Below are 16219 nucleotides of genomic sequence, written 5' to 3' on the forward strand. Positions count from 1 at the left end.
TGGGATTGAAAGATGTGTCACCGTCCAGAACTGTTGTTCACTGTTTAGTTTGTCAAATCCTGACAAGGATTTCACCATGATTTTTAGCAAGCTTGCTCATATTAAAACTGAAATGCAACAAAAACTCAGTAAAAATGAATCCACCCAGGTTTTCACATAGAAATATTTTTTTTTATTAAGTAAATGCAGAATTCCTTGCATAATGCATTAAAATGGCAAAGAATGATAGTTGATAAATTCCCACAGTAAAAGGAACTATGCAGAGGCTGTTTGGATCAGATTTTAGCAGCAGTGAAATAAACACCGATACCCCTCAAGCACATTAGCATCAGAGGGTGGACACACTTACAATAGTTATATTGATACAGTGCTGGTAAATATACACAGATTCTTATAATGTCACAGCATATATCATGCATTCAGAATATTGTGGAAGTTTCCCATATTTAAGGGATATTAAATACATTATAATTTCTTTCTGTCAGGAGAACAAACAAAGAATATCCATTATATAATGAAAATACATTCTTAAAAAGATCTCAAAATTTAGTTCTTGTTAGATTTTCCCCTTTCTGTATTTATTTATTTATTTTTTTTTGCACGTTTTACATCACAGAGTTTCAGCGGTTTTCAAGCCATTCAAAGTAATCATTCGTAAGTAAATCACTTGATGAAAGTCTCAATAATAGCTGCATACAGTTAACAAAGTTCTTTCTTCAGTCATGAAAAAATGTTCCATTAAAAATCTAATTTATTTTTCCAGGCGCAGATAAATGGAACTCATATTTAAACTCAATTAGATCAATCACGCCCAAGGCCTGTTTTCTCGCTAAATGAGGAACGAAGAAAGAGAAAGAGGCAACTAAGACAAAGAAATACACTGCTAACAGCAAGGTTGGTAGACCACCAAAGGGTGAAACTTGTGAAAATCAATCCCCCAGATAAGTATAGCCTTCTCGGGACACAGTCAACAAAAAATTGTGCATGTATAGTTCATGCTTTGTGTTACACTTTGCAAGGAAGAAAGAGATGCAGTCCTTTTTTCCACTGGGTATTATCAAAAACCGCCAAGAGCAGAGCACAGACAGTTCTTTGCTTGGGGAGCAAAACCATTTGTCTGCCAAGTGTTTCAGCCAGCAGAAGGCATCATTTTTATGACCAGTGTACATCTGAATTAAAAAAAAAAAAACATGCAAATTGATCAGGCTACAGCAACTGTCGATTTGCATTTCAGCATCAACCAGCAAAACAAGTAACCGTGTCAAGGGAAGGCGTTACAAGGGAATAACCGGAGACAACACTCTTAATGTTTTTAAATTTTCATTTCCTTCATAGTGGTAATTGCACTATTGAAAATAAATTTCTAAACACATTAAAAAAGACTCCAGACAAGAAGGGAGGAGGTGGCAGATGAGGATGAGGCAGTTTAAGACATGCAGTGAGCTGTGCAGGTTGGTTCTGCGCATGAGGTCAGGCAGCTGGGTGGGCGCTTGACAGGTGGAACGAGGCCTGGGCTCTGACTTCTTTACCGTAAGGCAAGGATTGGTCCTCAATACATTCTGAGCACAAAACCTCCCTGTGAAGTCGTGAGCAGAAGAACACAGGCGTTTTGCGTCAACGCCATGCATGCTTGGGTACCGAGAGGAGGCGCGATGAAGAAGAAGCAGAGGCTTTGTTGGGGTCCCGTGCAGATCTCGCCCGCTGATTTGGGACCAAGGCCACAGGCAAATCTTGCCAAGGCTTTCTGCTCTTAATTTGGTGGCAGCAGCTCAAGTCGCACTTCAGTCACCGGGAACACCGGCATGGCAAACTGCCTCCTCCAGCACAGTTGGATACAGCTCAGTTTTCCCCTAATAACCCAGGACTGATACAGACAACAGAACCCCGTAACATCCTTCTGTTTTAGCCTCTTTCCTACTCAAAGAGAGAAACAGATTTCCCACCACACAGGATGTCATCTAAAATCTTTACAAAAGCACTTATACCTCTTGTCCAGCAACACAGAAGTCCCACGATTAAAAACTTTATATCACAGAAAAACAACTGAAGAATTGTCAGACAACAAACAACACCGCAAACATGCCGACTTAGATCCTTAGTATAATAATGACATGTTTAAGGAAAAGAACAGTGTTCCAACATAACAATTTATCATTAATACAGGTATTATATTGATGAACACAGTCACTTTGAGTGCTTTCCGTCCTCCAGAAAAGTCTGCAGCGAAAGCCGCTCTCTTTACTTAGCCCAAGTCGGAACCTGATGTTGGTTCTGAATACCAGAAGATGTTCTTGACAGCAGCACAGACAGTGCAGGTAAAAAACACAGAAAAAAAGAATCAGAGGTATGCTGTGATGGACTGTCAGGGGGACACTAGCAGTACTTTTTGAATAACACAATGTGCTCAAAATACAGCGGAATGGCAGCCTGGAGATGCTCATCCTCCCTCTCCTTAGTGTGGAAAGCATACAGAGCTTATTTGAGTGTCCGGTCGATGCAGGGGCAGGAGGTGCATGCTGCCAAACTGTCAGCACAATTCATTGACAGCAGAAGCAGAATGCAGCTAAAGACCTCCTTTCTGTGACGAAGCTGTATGAGGTCAGGCACAATGCTCTAGAACACACAGACACCTATATATACAGAATCACCCCTTTTCACACCTCAAGAGCAATTCCAGAAAAAGTGTACTTTACAGAAAAGTGTTCATTTGCACATTAAACATAACACTGAGTATATGAAATATACTGTTGTCTCAAGCATGCAGTGGTGCAGAGACAGCTCAAAGGTTGGGTGAGCATTGGTGATTCGTAACATAGTCAAAGCATATCCAGAAAAGTGGGGAAAATATGTAAAGAGATTAGAAAAAAAGCCACAGACTAAATGCACAGCCTGATCACTGCGAGCGTGATTTTTTTTTAATGTGTTAAAATATAAAACTTGACATAGTGTTCTTGACTAGCTGCAGTGTTTACATGATTTCCATAAGTTTCCAGCAGGTATCCCATCCACAAAGTCTCGGCCAGCCGCGCACAGTCCTACGAACAGAACACCCTGAGAAAAAAGACAGGTTATATTACAGTACTCAGGTATTCATTGATCAAAATTCCTGATGAAAACCATAATGAACAGGTATTATGCAGTTTTTAAATGACTTTTTCTGAAACCAGCCTGACTTCTTTCTACACTACACATAAGTACTTGTACAAAGGCTCTTCTTTTGAAATGCCCCAATGTGAGTATGGAAAATAACAGAGCCACTTGCAAAACCATAATCCTGTTAGATGGGAACCCTCTAAACTGTAGTTTCTATGGTTACCATTCTGGTTTTGTTATATCATTCCAGAAGCATCATCTTCAGTAATTTAAAGCTTTCGGGTTCCTCCTACAGCATGCCAAGGAACAAACAACGATGTCCTCAGGACACAGAGTGACTTGTCCTGTGAATACAAGGTTTCTGTGAAGACTTACTCATCTGAGTCCTTCTTGCTTTCCTCGATGAAAGCAATGGATTCTGAGCGCAGCCTGTTGGTGACCTCATAAGTGCGCAGCGTCACTCCAAAGATATCTTCGTGGTAACGGTTTTCATCCTGAAGAGAGACAGTCAGGCACAGTTTATGGCAGGCAAGCAAGTCTGCTGTCGATGGGTACCAAATATATAGTATCTTTCAGACAATTCAACATAAAGTTTACTTTTTTAAGGGGAACATCATACTCGCAGTTTGCTGATGTAGAAGCCAGCATCCTCAAGAGACATGTTCCCTTGCAGCTTGACAATCTGCTGGATAGTTTTGAGGACGTCCCCAGCCATGGTTACATCCCCACACACGTAAATGTGACCACCTTGTTCCTTCAGGCAGCTGTAGACTGTCTCAGCCAGTTGCTCGCGAAGTACATCTTGAACATATTTCTGGAAAAGAGACAGAAAGAGAAAAAAAAGAGCAGCAGCCACCACACACACACACATTTTCAGAACCGCTTGTCCCATACGGGGTCACGGGGAACCGGAGCCTACCCGGTAACACAGGGCGTAAGGCCAGAGGGGGAGGGGGACACACCCAGGATGGGACGACAGTCCTTCGCAAGGCACCCCAAGCAGGACTCAAACCCCAGACCCACCCGAGAGCAGGACTGCAGTCCAACCCACTGCGCTACCGTGCCCCCAGCAGCAGCCACCATCATAACTATATTCTGGACACATTTTCAGGCATCTGTGTACAACAGAATGACTAAATCATTTTGCTTGTTAAGGAAGATCATGAGTACACCAGTACCTTTGGTTTTCCAGGCTCTCGTGAATATGCGCTATACAGTTCTTTGAAAGCCCCTTTATTTTTTGCCTGGATAGTTTCTTCTTTGTAGATGTGATCCATCTGAGATTGCCGACATCCAAAGACCAGGATCATGGGGCAGGATGTGATTCCTGCATTACAAACACAGAGTAGACCTCATTTTCTCACACTTCAAGGTACACCCAACTTCGTGGGCTGCAAATGCAGTGTTTGCCACATTAGAGCTGCATGGAAACGAACCCCTGTGCTCATAGTCATACAGTCTCTGTTGCCAGAAGCTTCTGAAGGGAGCAATTCCAGTTCCTGGACCAATGAGGATACATGGAGCCTTGGGATCTTTGGGCATTCGGAAGCTTGGAGCTCTGGAACAAATATTTGTCATGATCATGAATATCTGTTGTATCCAGTGTTTACTTTGCCTGTACTGGGATTAAAACTGTGTCTCACTCAGAACTGCTGAATTCCACTCAATGTTCAAGAAGAGTCTCAAATCCTCTCTCACCTGATGTTTTAACTGATCCTTAAACTTTCATTACATTATTTGTGAAAAATGAACTTCCTATCAATTCTATATAGAGGTACTAATGCTGGCAAAAACAGCAGTATTGGACTGTCCTTTTGAGAATCATATGTCTGTATCCGTATTGCTCTGTCTATTGGTGCTGAACACACTTTTGTTTACTTTGAGTTTTACGTCGCTTTGAGAAAAATGTCTGCTAAATTAATAAATGTGATTGTAAATCTGAAACATTTGCATTTCAGCCATAATTTCCAATGTTTTAGAAAATAATTCCTCTCAGACATCACTATTTTAAATGTTTCCAGGAGGGTGTTAAACACTCATGGAAGTTTTATCAGTACTTATACTGCCTATACAGCATGATTCTTCCAAAAAAACTGATAGCAGAACACACAATTTATACATGTCCATACATCCTTACATCAAAAATAATGGAATTTTACCCTCTAACAAAACATGGGACCATTTCATCTGTTTCTATCCTGTTCAGCCAAGAAGAACAGACTCCATGGTGGATCGGCCCCTCGCCATCTGCAAGAGAAAAATCACACTTCCATATTTCCTCCTCCCTGTACTCACGTAATGCAAGCAATGGTGAAAAAGCAGAGAAACTATTGCGACATTACCCATTGCTGTTTACATTTTATGTGAAGCTGAACTGCAATTACATTAAAATTTCAATTTAAAGAATTTTTGAGCCTGAAAGCTGATTTTTAATTTTTTTTTTTAAATTTTGTATATCACCTTTCTCAGTACAAACTGTAAAAAAACCCTAACATCAGACTCTACACTAGATCAAGTTGAGGTAGCATGCTCACCCCTGGTACGGTAGGACACCACTGCCACGGTGAGGTGGATCTCTCCGGGGTAGGTGTCTGAGGAGGAACTGATGGAATAGTAACGTGGCTGCAGCAGTGGCAACTGGGTGAGCAACAGGGTGCAGGGGATCTGCAGTGACGGAAACTCTTCAAGAACCTCCACCATGGTAGGGTTGTTGTACCACTTCCACTCCTCATACTCCTGTAAGCCCTGGAGGGGGTGTACAGAAGGTAACATTCAGGTAGAGTCATAATAGCAGAGAGCCCACCCAAAGCCCATTGCCTGAACTAGATATAAAATAATCTGAGCTAGACCAAAACTAGGAGGTGTGGTGGTGCCTTGTGATGGACTGGCATCCTGTCCTGGGTGTGTCCCCTCCCCCTTCGGCCTTATGCCCTGTGTTACCGGGTAGGCTCCAGTTCCCCGCAACTCCATATGGGACAAGCAGTTCAGAAAGTGTGTGTGTGTGGTCCAAAACTGTAAAAAGCTTTTATAGAGGAAGACAAAAAGTTGTTCCCTTTAAATACTAACCACAGCAGAAAGAATGATTTTTAGATTGACCACTGGTCTCAGGTACATTAGGAAAATTGAGACTTGATTGTGGGTGGCATTCAAAAGAAATGTATTAGTGGGTAAAAACAGGCATCACTCTAACCTTAAAACATGCATACGCACAGAACACTCCCCAAGCTTCCCACCTGGCTTTTAAGCCAGAGTAGAAAAAAGAAAATTGTGGTAATGCAAATGGTAGGCAGACAAAATTTTTTGTATGTGTTGTTCTGCTTATGCTAGGTCAGTATAAATTACCCATTCAGATCATGACGACAGAGGGGACCACTGAATGCTCATGCTGATTCACTAAGCTTCAGTACCAAACTGTTAAATCCTACCTTGCTGAGGAGCTCCAGCTTCTTCTTCTGCTTGTCACTGTTGGCCAAGGCAGTGAATTGCTGGAGGAGAAGAGGGCTGGGTGGGGTGGTGATGTCTAGGAAGTATTTAAATGCCTGGTAGATAGTACATGGAGGAATCCGACTCTCATCTGTCCAGTTACTGATCACACCTTGGGAAGACAAAGCAATTCAGAAGACTATATAATATATATTATATATATAGAGGTCTATGCTAAATAATCAATGATTGTTTAAAATTCTGATTACGAAGAAGCCCTAAAAAAAAAAAAAAAAACAGGTGTAAATAGTTTGAAAGAATTAGTTTAGGGCCAGCTCAGAGAACATAAAAAAACCTTACCCAAAGCTGTGCTTCGCTCTTGTAAGAATTCCACCTTGACAATCTGATTAACTGGTGGAGCATCTTCTAGTTTATCAATGAGTGCAGTGACTAAGTCATCATGGTTACCGGGAAAGATGCCCAGGTGATCTCCAGGCTGGTATTTCAGGTTCTCATGATTATTTGTGTGGAGTCTCAGGAAGATAGTTGAGCGACTGGAAAGGAACACAATTTCCAAGTCAGCCATTAACTTCTCAGAAATAATTACCACTCACAAAAACACCGTGCTGTGACCAAAGGAGAAACGAAAACCACCTACTCGGATTTGGGGCTTTGTAGGTTCTGTCGAGTAAGGAGTTTTGCACCATAGACCTTCTTCTTGTGTACATTGTACAATGCTGAAGAAAAAAACAAATAAGGTAGGAAATCAGTAACACACATTATTAATATCGTGCAATGAAGCTTCAGAATTCAGCTTGTGTGAATTGCTGCTTGTGATGGCTTCTGTTTCATACCTTGTGTCAACTCAGGAGCCTCGGCTGTGTAAGCCAGACGGAACTTGCTCTTCTTCCAGCTACGGTCATTGCTGATTAGTGAATCATTGGCCTTCTCGATATTGACGTCATCTCCAACACAGAAGACATCACATGCAGCCTTCAAAGGAACAGCAAATAAGCACAATTTCTGTGGCACACACACATAATAAATCACACCCTCTCCTCTCGTGGCGTCCCTAGGTATCAAACTGATCATCATAGAGCCTGAAGCCAACTATTCAAGTGGTTGAATCAATTGATTGGAAGTTCCCAATTTCTTGCAGCCTCTAGCATTGTAATCACCCTGCAGGGAACCAGAAACTGTACCTTAAAGACCTTCTTGGCCCAAGTTCTGAAGGACTCCTCCTGTCCGCAGAGCTCGTCTCCCTCCCCCATGCGTAGGATGCGCTCCCCACCAAGCTCTTCAAATAGTGTGTCCACGGCATGAGCGAAGGCACAGAAGTGTGGGTAGGCCCTGGATCCCAGGCCAAACACAGAGAACCTGCATGGCCAAAGTCAGTTATGTCGCATCCCCTTTAGGTTCTCGCAAGCTCTAAATATTGCCAAAAGACACGCAGTCTGTCATGCTGTTTTTAAAATATGTTTGTAATCATTTCAAGAGGATTTTTGGCCCAGGTAATCAGCATGAAACACCCACAAAAGACATCTGCAGAACTACCCTCCCACACAGCATAATAAAAGTGTGGCATAGGTTAAGGCAAGATGCATCCTGATTTTCCAGAGTGTCCTCCGCTACCCCATCAAATCCTCCCCCACAGGCAGCAAGCCACCTGAAATTTACCTAACATTGGCGAGAGGTCCAGTGCTCTCGAAGTTCACCTTCAGCTCAGGTTCATCGCTGGAAGATTTTCTTGTGTCCGAGTAGGAGGAAACACTGTTGAAGCGAACTTTGTAGCTCCTACAACCAATGAATTGCAAAATGACTAAAAACACAGGAAAGTTACACAGGTGAGTAAAAATGCAAGAAAGCAACAGGTCCAGTAGCTACATTTGCAGGACAGATGAGAGAATGCCTTAAAAGAGACACCACTCATGACTACTCACTTTCGGTCTTCTGAGTTGGAAGTTGGATGTCTCATTTCCATCAAGGCAGCACCAAATTTCTAAGAAGAACATGAACTGACACTGACTTTCCTCAACACATTCTGTGTCAATTTAATCACAGAATCAAACATTTCTCATAGAAACTGATGTGAGAAGCCATCAAACACAGACATAACCAAATGGGCACAAAGAGGCAAAGCAATACATCCAATCTTATATATCAATACCTCTCCATTTTCAGGTGGATCACCATTGCCAAATGTACTCGTCACTACTAAAACCAGGGTTTCATGTTCCAAGTCCACCACATCATATTCATCCATTGACATCACCTGGTGCAGCACACAGTGTACAAAAGAAGAAGACAGCTGTGAACTTTAGGCACATTTCCTATTCAGACCACAAAAACACACGCATATTTAAGAATTTAAGGTGAAAAATATTGGACAGAAAAAAAATACTTCACAATTTAAGAAAAAGATAAAGAACATTTATGAGTCAATTATCGGAATGGGAAGCAAACAACTTATTTTGAGGAAATCAAATACCCTGAAGATGTAGAAGGTGAGTATGAAACTTAACCCTTAGAATACAGAGAGCAGGATGCAAACATTTTGCTCTTCTCTAATGAAGTATTTGTTTGGTATGATTACAGTTCACATCCGTGTATCCGGCTTAAATGAGCCCCTGCAGGAGACTGTGAGAGCAGAGAGACCTACGTTTGGATGAGGCTGCGAGGATGCAAAATGCAGTCATCCACATTTTGTATTCCTCCCTCTCAAAGGCAGAAGTCTTATAGGATGCAAAAGAAAAGCTGGCATCCTGAAGGGGAACTCCCAATGACCGAAAAATACTTTTCTCTGTATTTTTAAACATTTCCACACCTGAGGGTTCTTCCTGATCTTGCATTAAACAACAGTTCAACATGCTTGGCTGAGTAAATTTGGTTTGCATCCTCCGGCATTCCATTTCATGGAAAAAATCATGACAAAAGACAAATTGCTGCACACCACAGGGCACAGACTTGATTTGGCACCAAAAGCTTCTCACACATGAAGCTATTTCAACTGACTTCCTTTTACATTTTTAGGTGGACATTCAGTGAAGCCTCTAAAGCTTTTTTATTTGAGTTTATTTGTCCTGTTATGTCTTGTTAGTTACTGTAATAAAATGACTAACTCTCTTATTCTGAAAATCTGGGATTTAACAAAGCAGTCCACACAGAAATAAGGACAGTGGTCAATGGAAGTGTACTTGATCTTGTTTTAACCTTCAGCTGTCAAAATTTTTGGGGATCAGACTGTTGACTATATAAACATTTTATTGTATACACTTTCAAAGCCCCTAATACAGTCCCAATTACATTTATTCATTTAGTTGATGCTTGTTTCCAAAGCAACTCACAAGTATTTACCCATTTACACAGCTGGGTAATTCTACTAAAGAAATTTAGGGTAAGTACTTTGCTCAATAATACTACAGCAGGAGACAGGATTTGAACCTACAACCTTTGGTCCTAAAAACAACAGCCCTAACCACTACAGCACCAGCTGTTCCAATGTACAGTTAAGAGTCTATTTCTCACCAAGCATATGTTTCAACTAAGTGGTAAGTGAATGAGTTCTGTAAAAATACACACACACACACACACACACACACACACACACACACACACACACACACACACACACACACACACACACACACACACAGAACCGCTTGTCCCATATGGGGTCACAGGGAACCGGAGCCTACCCGGCAACACAGGGCGTAAGGCCGGAGGGGGAGGGGACACACCCAGGAGAGGATGCCAGTCCATCGCAAGGCACCCCAAGTAGGACTCAAACCCCAGACCTGCTGGAGAGCAGGACCCAGTCCAACCCACTGCGCCACTGCATCCCCCATTGTAAAAATACATCTCTTAAAAAACACTAAATAGGTCGTAACAGCTACTCTGGATCATCTGAAATGTTATGTGATTTTATACTGCAGCCATTGCAACTGAAGCTAGTTTTACTAAGTGTTTCAGTGGTGTTGTAATAAAATGTGACTGAATGAAAAAACACAAGTCATATTCCTTGAATGTGCAACATACGTGGGCAGTAAAGTGTTCTTATGCTATCAGATAATTATATAGAAAAGACTTTAATTATGACTGATTAACAACTACCGCACACCAATGAAAGCTCACCATCCGAATCTGTTGAAAACTACGGCATTTAATGATGTGAGCGATAATTTGCAACACACAAGTGCATTTCTATAAAACTGCTCAGTTACATGCCAGTGCAATAGTTAATTTGATTCCCTCATAACTCCTGGCAGTGCTGCATATAGTTGTATATTTTTGGCTTTTGACTTTTTCTGTCTTTTCTCTATGAATTAATTCATGATTATCATGAAATAAGACCTATAGTAGTTTTGTACATGAAAGAGGATCTGTGGGACTTACCTTTGCATCAAAAGCATGTTTGAAGATCTCACACAAGGTTTTTGCATAGACCTGTGACTTCCCTGTTTCTGTAGCATACAGTATGGTGGCCTTGACTCTCTTTGCCATTGCTTGGCCCATCAGTGTGGCTGAGAACTTGACTGCCCTGTAAAGGAGATGCTGTGAGTAAGAGTGTGAGAGGATGGGATGGGGGTGGTAAAAGTGGAATGTTGCCCCATTCCCCTCAGGGAGATATCTCATTTGTAAGTCCCATCCTGCCTTCAGCAGCATGCTCAAGCTCCTGGCATGAGTGGATAGTGTATTTAGTACTAAAAAACAGAAGTAGTCCCCAGGCAAGGACAATAATAGCTCTATAATACCATGCCTAACAAAGGGTTGATTGGCCCCCAGGGGATCATTGAGCAGATTACACTGTAACACATCAGGGTCAAGCCTTCCAGTTTTTGTACCTTCTCTGATGCAATTTGTAATATTTTACCAAAACTCCCTGTTCACAACAGGAACTATGTGAACTAAAGTATATGAACTACTGTATATAAAGAGGGATGGATAAGCTCAGTGAGATGTATAATTCTCATTAAAGGACACATGAGCTTTGCTGAGTTGCACATGTAAAGCTTTCTCCAGAGAGGCAAAGTGAAAACACATCACTACCAAATAATCTTATGTGGTAAGACAAGAAAAACAGGACCCTTTGGTTCCTTACTTTGCCAGCTTTTTAAAGCCAATTGCTCTTTTCTTGGTTGGGGTCCCATTCACCCCCTTCCACACGTGTGTGTTCCATGGGTCGGGCTGCAATCAAATGAGACAGTATTTGAGTGATGCTTTGAAGTGCTTGGCTTCCAGTGGTACAGTTGGACGGTGCAGTAAACCCAGGTTTTCTAAACACACCTGGTACTCAAAGGAGGGCGTCAGCCTATAGCTGAGCATCTCCTGGTGGAACACAGGTGTGATGCTCCCAGACATGGGCGGCACAATCCAGACCCAGTCCCCTGGGCAGCCCCCACGCATCCGATATTCATTCTCCATGTGTTTCATGAAGGACTCGGTGGCAGAGTGGTGGTCCACAATGGTCACTTTGGCACTCTGAGGGAAACAAAAGAGTTAAACAGGTATGTAAGACTGATCAAAGCTGTGAGATTCATGCCATGCTGCAATTTGATTTTTTTGCAGGTCTTAATCTGGACTGTGTCATGCCCCTCTATTCTTTATCCATCTTCCAAGATTTATTTAGTAGTTGCAGCTTCAGCTAAGATGCCTATGATCCAGTTGATTTCTGTCTGTGTCTGGGCATAATTTTTTTTCAAAAGTAATAGCTTTAAATGTACAAAAACATTAAGATACTCATTTAGATAGAATCAGATTTCCATATTGATTTTTGCCCTGGCCACAGAAATGAAACTGTGTTAACCAGAGTTGTTCATGACTTATTACCATCTGATGTAAGTTCTACGATATTTTAGGGCTGTCTTTGATTCGACAGATCATAACTTTCTCATACATAAAGCAGGGTGAAGTTCTCAGTTGGCTTCTGCAAAGTCAGGCATAAGTGGTTTGCCTCTAGATCTAGATAATTGTTTCTATCCAATTTCTGATAACTGTACCCCATCATCAATGTCTCAAGTTTAAAATGGAGTTTGAGTTTCACTGCGTTCTCTATATGCTATCACTTGAGACAGGCAGAAGCATAAAATTAGTTCCTATTCTTATGACACCCAAATCTATTTATCAATATGACCAAATGACTGTGTCTGCAGCTGCCATAGCAATCTGTTTTCATTAGATTAAAAATTGGATTAATAAAAAAATTGTCTCTGAACTCGGAAAAAACTATTGCTTGGAGCAAATAAAGTAGATTTTATTTGATTTATTGAATGTATCAGCTGTTAAGATGAACTGTTTAAACGTTACCTTTGAAGAATCAGCTAGGCATTTAGGAATTTTTAAAGTGGAATTTATCCTTTGGTGAATATCCGAGGATAGGATATGTTTCATGTGAAATGTCTGAGAACATTCCAAAATGAAAGAGATGCATTTGTGTTCAAGACACAGAAAACATTGTACAGGTATTTTTTGAACAGCCATCTTCAGTACTGTAAACTGTTACCATCATAGGATCAAAACACTATCTGTTTTGTTCAAACAAATCCAGTATTTTCAAATAAGGCCAATTCTAAGGTCCTTCCTTTTGCTTCCAGTAAAGTTGAGGACAGACTTAAAAATTTCCTCACTTAGATAAGCTCTGAACAGTTAGTGCAGACTTTTTGAACAGAACTTGAGTTTTTGAACAGAACTGATGGTATTTTGAAGTTCAAATACATTCGTTTGTTGCAGGGTTGCAATAATGTCATTCAGAGAAGAAAAATATCAACTACTGGCAGTAAAAGCCTTCAGCCATAGGACACCTTAAATGTGGTTTTGCCTACCCAACAGTGTCAGGAACATCTCTTCAGACAGTACTTTAAACACCTTCTAAATAAAAGTATGCTTTTATAGAGTGCTCTCCTCACACAGTGATAGACACCACTGATCAAAGGATTAGAGACATAATACAAATAAAATACATTAAAACTCTACAGTAACTATATTAATTATTAAAGCTGCAAGTTAGTCAGTTGGCCATGGAGGAAAGGAACAAACAAAACCCAACCAGAAGGCAAGGGAGAAAAATTCATTGGCAGTCCAAGTGCCAGTGGCTGCTCACCCCTCCTGGGAAGTCTAAATAGAATAGAAGACTTATAAGTGAACTTAAACTGCTTTTTATAACATTGTCACAAAATGCCAATAAGTTGATGTCCCAGTTGAAATAGACAAGGGTTTTCCACCATGGCATGAGGTCAGTTTCCGTCAACATGGAGTGCTGGTATCACTTATGGCATAGTACTCTTCTTAAGTATGAGTCAAACTGCTGGTGCTGCATCCTTACATATTTTGCTAATGTTGTAATGCTAATGTCTAAGAGGAGTGAGCAGCCAGTTGGCATTGGACCCCAGAGGATTTATAAATGTATCAATCATAGGGTGTTTTTCTGTTGTATTCTGAGTTTTCTATCACTTAAGTTTGAATGATCTATCACTTTTATCAGTTGCTCTACTTGTTGCATGTCTCTGTACTTCAGCATTGTTTGTGAAATGTTCTGAGACTATCTATTTTGAGGGTGCAAGACAAAAATATCTTCAATTGGAATTAAATTTCAGTTAGCATCTTGGGTAAATGACATTGATATGTTACTATAGCTAAGGTTCATTGAACTCTTCTGAACTGAGATCAGCATGGACAACAATGACCCACAAATTTTATAGAAGGAGGGCTGCACCTGGAAACTGTGGAGAACCGCGATGTTGATCTCCACCAAAGCCTGGTCTTTCCATAGAGATGATGTCTTCCGAATATCCAAACCCATCATTTTAGCCACATCCTAGATTGCACGCAAAACACCATGAGAGTTACACATCACATGCAATAAAGGAAATCGGTATACCCATTCTTCACATAAAAGCTTTAATTTGTTCTGTGAAATCACCCCGTTGGCATATCCACATTGTGAGACAATTGATCTATCATCCATCCATCCATCTTCCTCCGCTTATCCGGGACCGGGTCGCGGGGGCAATAGTCCAAGCAGAGCTCCCCAGACTTCCCTCTCCCCGCACACCTCCTCCAGCTCCTCTGGGGGAACCCCAAGGCATTCCCAGGCCAGCTGGGAGACGTAGTCTCTCCAACGTGTCCTGGGTCTGCCCCGAGGCCTCCTCCCAGTGGGACAAGCCCGGAACACCTCCCCAGGGAGGTGACTGAGTTCCTCACCCTATCCCTAAGGGTGCGCCCAGCCACTCCGCGGAGGAAACTCATTTCTGCTGCTTATATCCGCGATCTCATTCTTTCGGTCATGATCCAAAGTTCATGACCATAGGTGAGGGTAGGAACGTAGATCGACCGGTAAATTGAGAGCTTCGCCTTACGACTCAGCTCCCTCTTCACCACAACAGACCGGTACAATGACCGCATTACTGCGGACGCCGCACCGATCTGTCTGTCAACCTGCCGCTCCATTTTTCCCTCACTCGTGAACAAGACCCCGAGATACTTAAACTCCTCCACTTGAGGGAGCAACTCCCCCGTAACCCGGAGGGGGCAATCCACCTTTTTCCGACTGAGAACCATGGCCTCGGATTTGGAGGTGCTGATTCTCATCCCCGCTGCTTCGCACTTGGCTGCAAACCTTTCCAGTGCACGCTTGTAAGTCTTGATTCGATGAAGCCAACAGGACCACATCGTCTACGAAAAGCAGAGACGAGATCCTGCGGCCATCAAAACAGACACCCTCCGTTCCCTGGCTGCGCCTAGAAATTCTGTCCATAAAGATAATGAACAGAATCGGTGACAAAGGGCAGCCCTGGCGGAGTTCAACATGCACCAGGAACAGGTCTGACTTACTGACGGCAATGTGAACCAAGCTCCTGCTCCGGTCATACAGGGAACGAACAGCCCGTAGCAGCGAACCCTGGACCCCATAATCCTGAAGCACCCCCCACAGGATCCCACGAGGAACACGGTCGAATGCCGTCGAATGGGTGCGTCCCCTCCATCCCTGTGCCCTGCATTGCCGGGTTAGGCTCTGGCTTCCTGTGACCCCGCTCAGGACAAGCAGCTTCAGTGTGTGTAACATGTGTTCAGTGTGTGTAACATTCTCCAGGTCCACAAAACACATATGGACTGGTTGGGCAAACTCCCACGAACCCTCCAACACCCTAGTGAGGGTATAGAGCTGGTCCAGTGTCCCACGGCCAGGGCGAAAACCGCATTGCTCCTCTTGAATCCGAGGTTCGACTATTGGTTGGATTCTCCTCTCCAGTACCTCGGCATAAACTTTCCCAGGGAGGCTAAGGAGTGTGATCCCCCTATAGTTGGAACACAATCTCCGGTCCCCCTTCTTAAAAAGAGGGACCCCGGTCTGCCAGTCCAGAGGCACCGTTCCCGAGCTCCACGCAATGCTGCAGAGGCGTGTCAGCCAAGACAGCCCCACAACATCCAGAGACTTGAGAAACTCGGGGCGGATCTCATCCACCCCCGGAGTCTTGCCACTGAGGAGTTTTTTGACTACCTCAGCAACTTCAGCCAGGGTAATGGACGAGTCCCACTCCGAGTCCCCAGCCTCAGCTTCCTCTACGGAAGGCATGTCAGAGGGATTGAGGAGGTCCTCAAAGTACTCCTTCCACCGCTCGAGGACATCCTCAGTTGAGGTCAGCAGCGCACCACTTCCACTGTAAACAGTGTTGGAGGAACACCGCTTCCCCCTTCCGAGTCACCGGAC

At 42.7% G+C, this 16219-nt stretch overlaps 1 protein-coding gene across 1 annotated transcript in view; it reads right to left on the reverse strand.

Moving 5' to 3' along the window:
• Positions 1-571: 571 nt before the first annotated feature.
• nos1 (nitric oxide synthase 1 (neuronal)) overlaps positions 572-16219 on the reverse strand; it is a 32948-nt gene continuing 17300 nt past the window's right edge. The window contains exons 11-29 of the mRNA XM_018740541.2: positions 14225-14326; positions 11800-11994; positions 11615-11700; positions 10909-11053; positions 8684-8788; positions 8457-8515; positions 8194-8310; positions 7719-7893; positions 7371-7509; positions 7175-7253; positions 6877-7070; positions 6519-6688; positions 5628-5838; positions 5253-5340; positions 4530-4651; positions 4272-4420; positions 3713-3907; positions 3469-3587; positions 572-3051 (exon numbers count right to left, since the gene is read on the reverse strand). Of these exons, the coding sequence (XP_018596057.1) occupies positions 3036-3051; positions 3469-3587; positions 3713-3907; positions 4272-4420; positions 4530-4651; positions 5253-5340; positions 5628-5838; positions 6519-6688; positions 6877-7070; positions 7175-7253; positions 7371-7509; positions 7719-7893; positions 8194-8310; positions 8457-8515; positions 8684-8788; positions 10909-11053; positions 11615-11700; positions 11800-11994; positions 14225-14326 (2466 nt within the window). The 3' untranslated portion in view covers positions 572-3035. The remainder of the gene's footprint in view (positions 3052-3468; positions 3588-3712; positions 3908-4271; positions 4421-4529; positions 4652-5252; positions 5341-5627; positions 5839-6518; positions 6689-6876; positions 7071-7174; positions 7254-7370; positions 7510-7718; positions 7894-8193; positions 8311-8456; positions 8516-8683; positions 8789-10908; positions 11054-11614; positions 11701-11799; positions 11995-14224; positions 14327-16219) is intronic.

This window comes from Scleropages formosus, chromosome 12, assembly GCF_900964775.1.
Source record: "Scleropages formosus chromosome 12, fSclFor1.1, whole genome shotgun sequence".
In the NCBI taxonomy this organism is placed as follows: Eukaryota; Metazoa; Chordata; class Actinopteri; order Osteoglossiformes; family Osteoglossidae; genus Scleropages; species Scleropages formosus.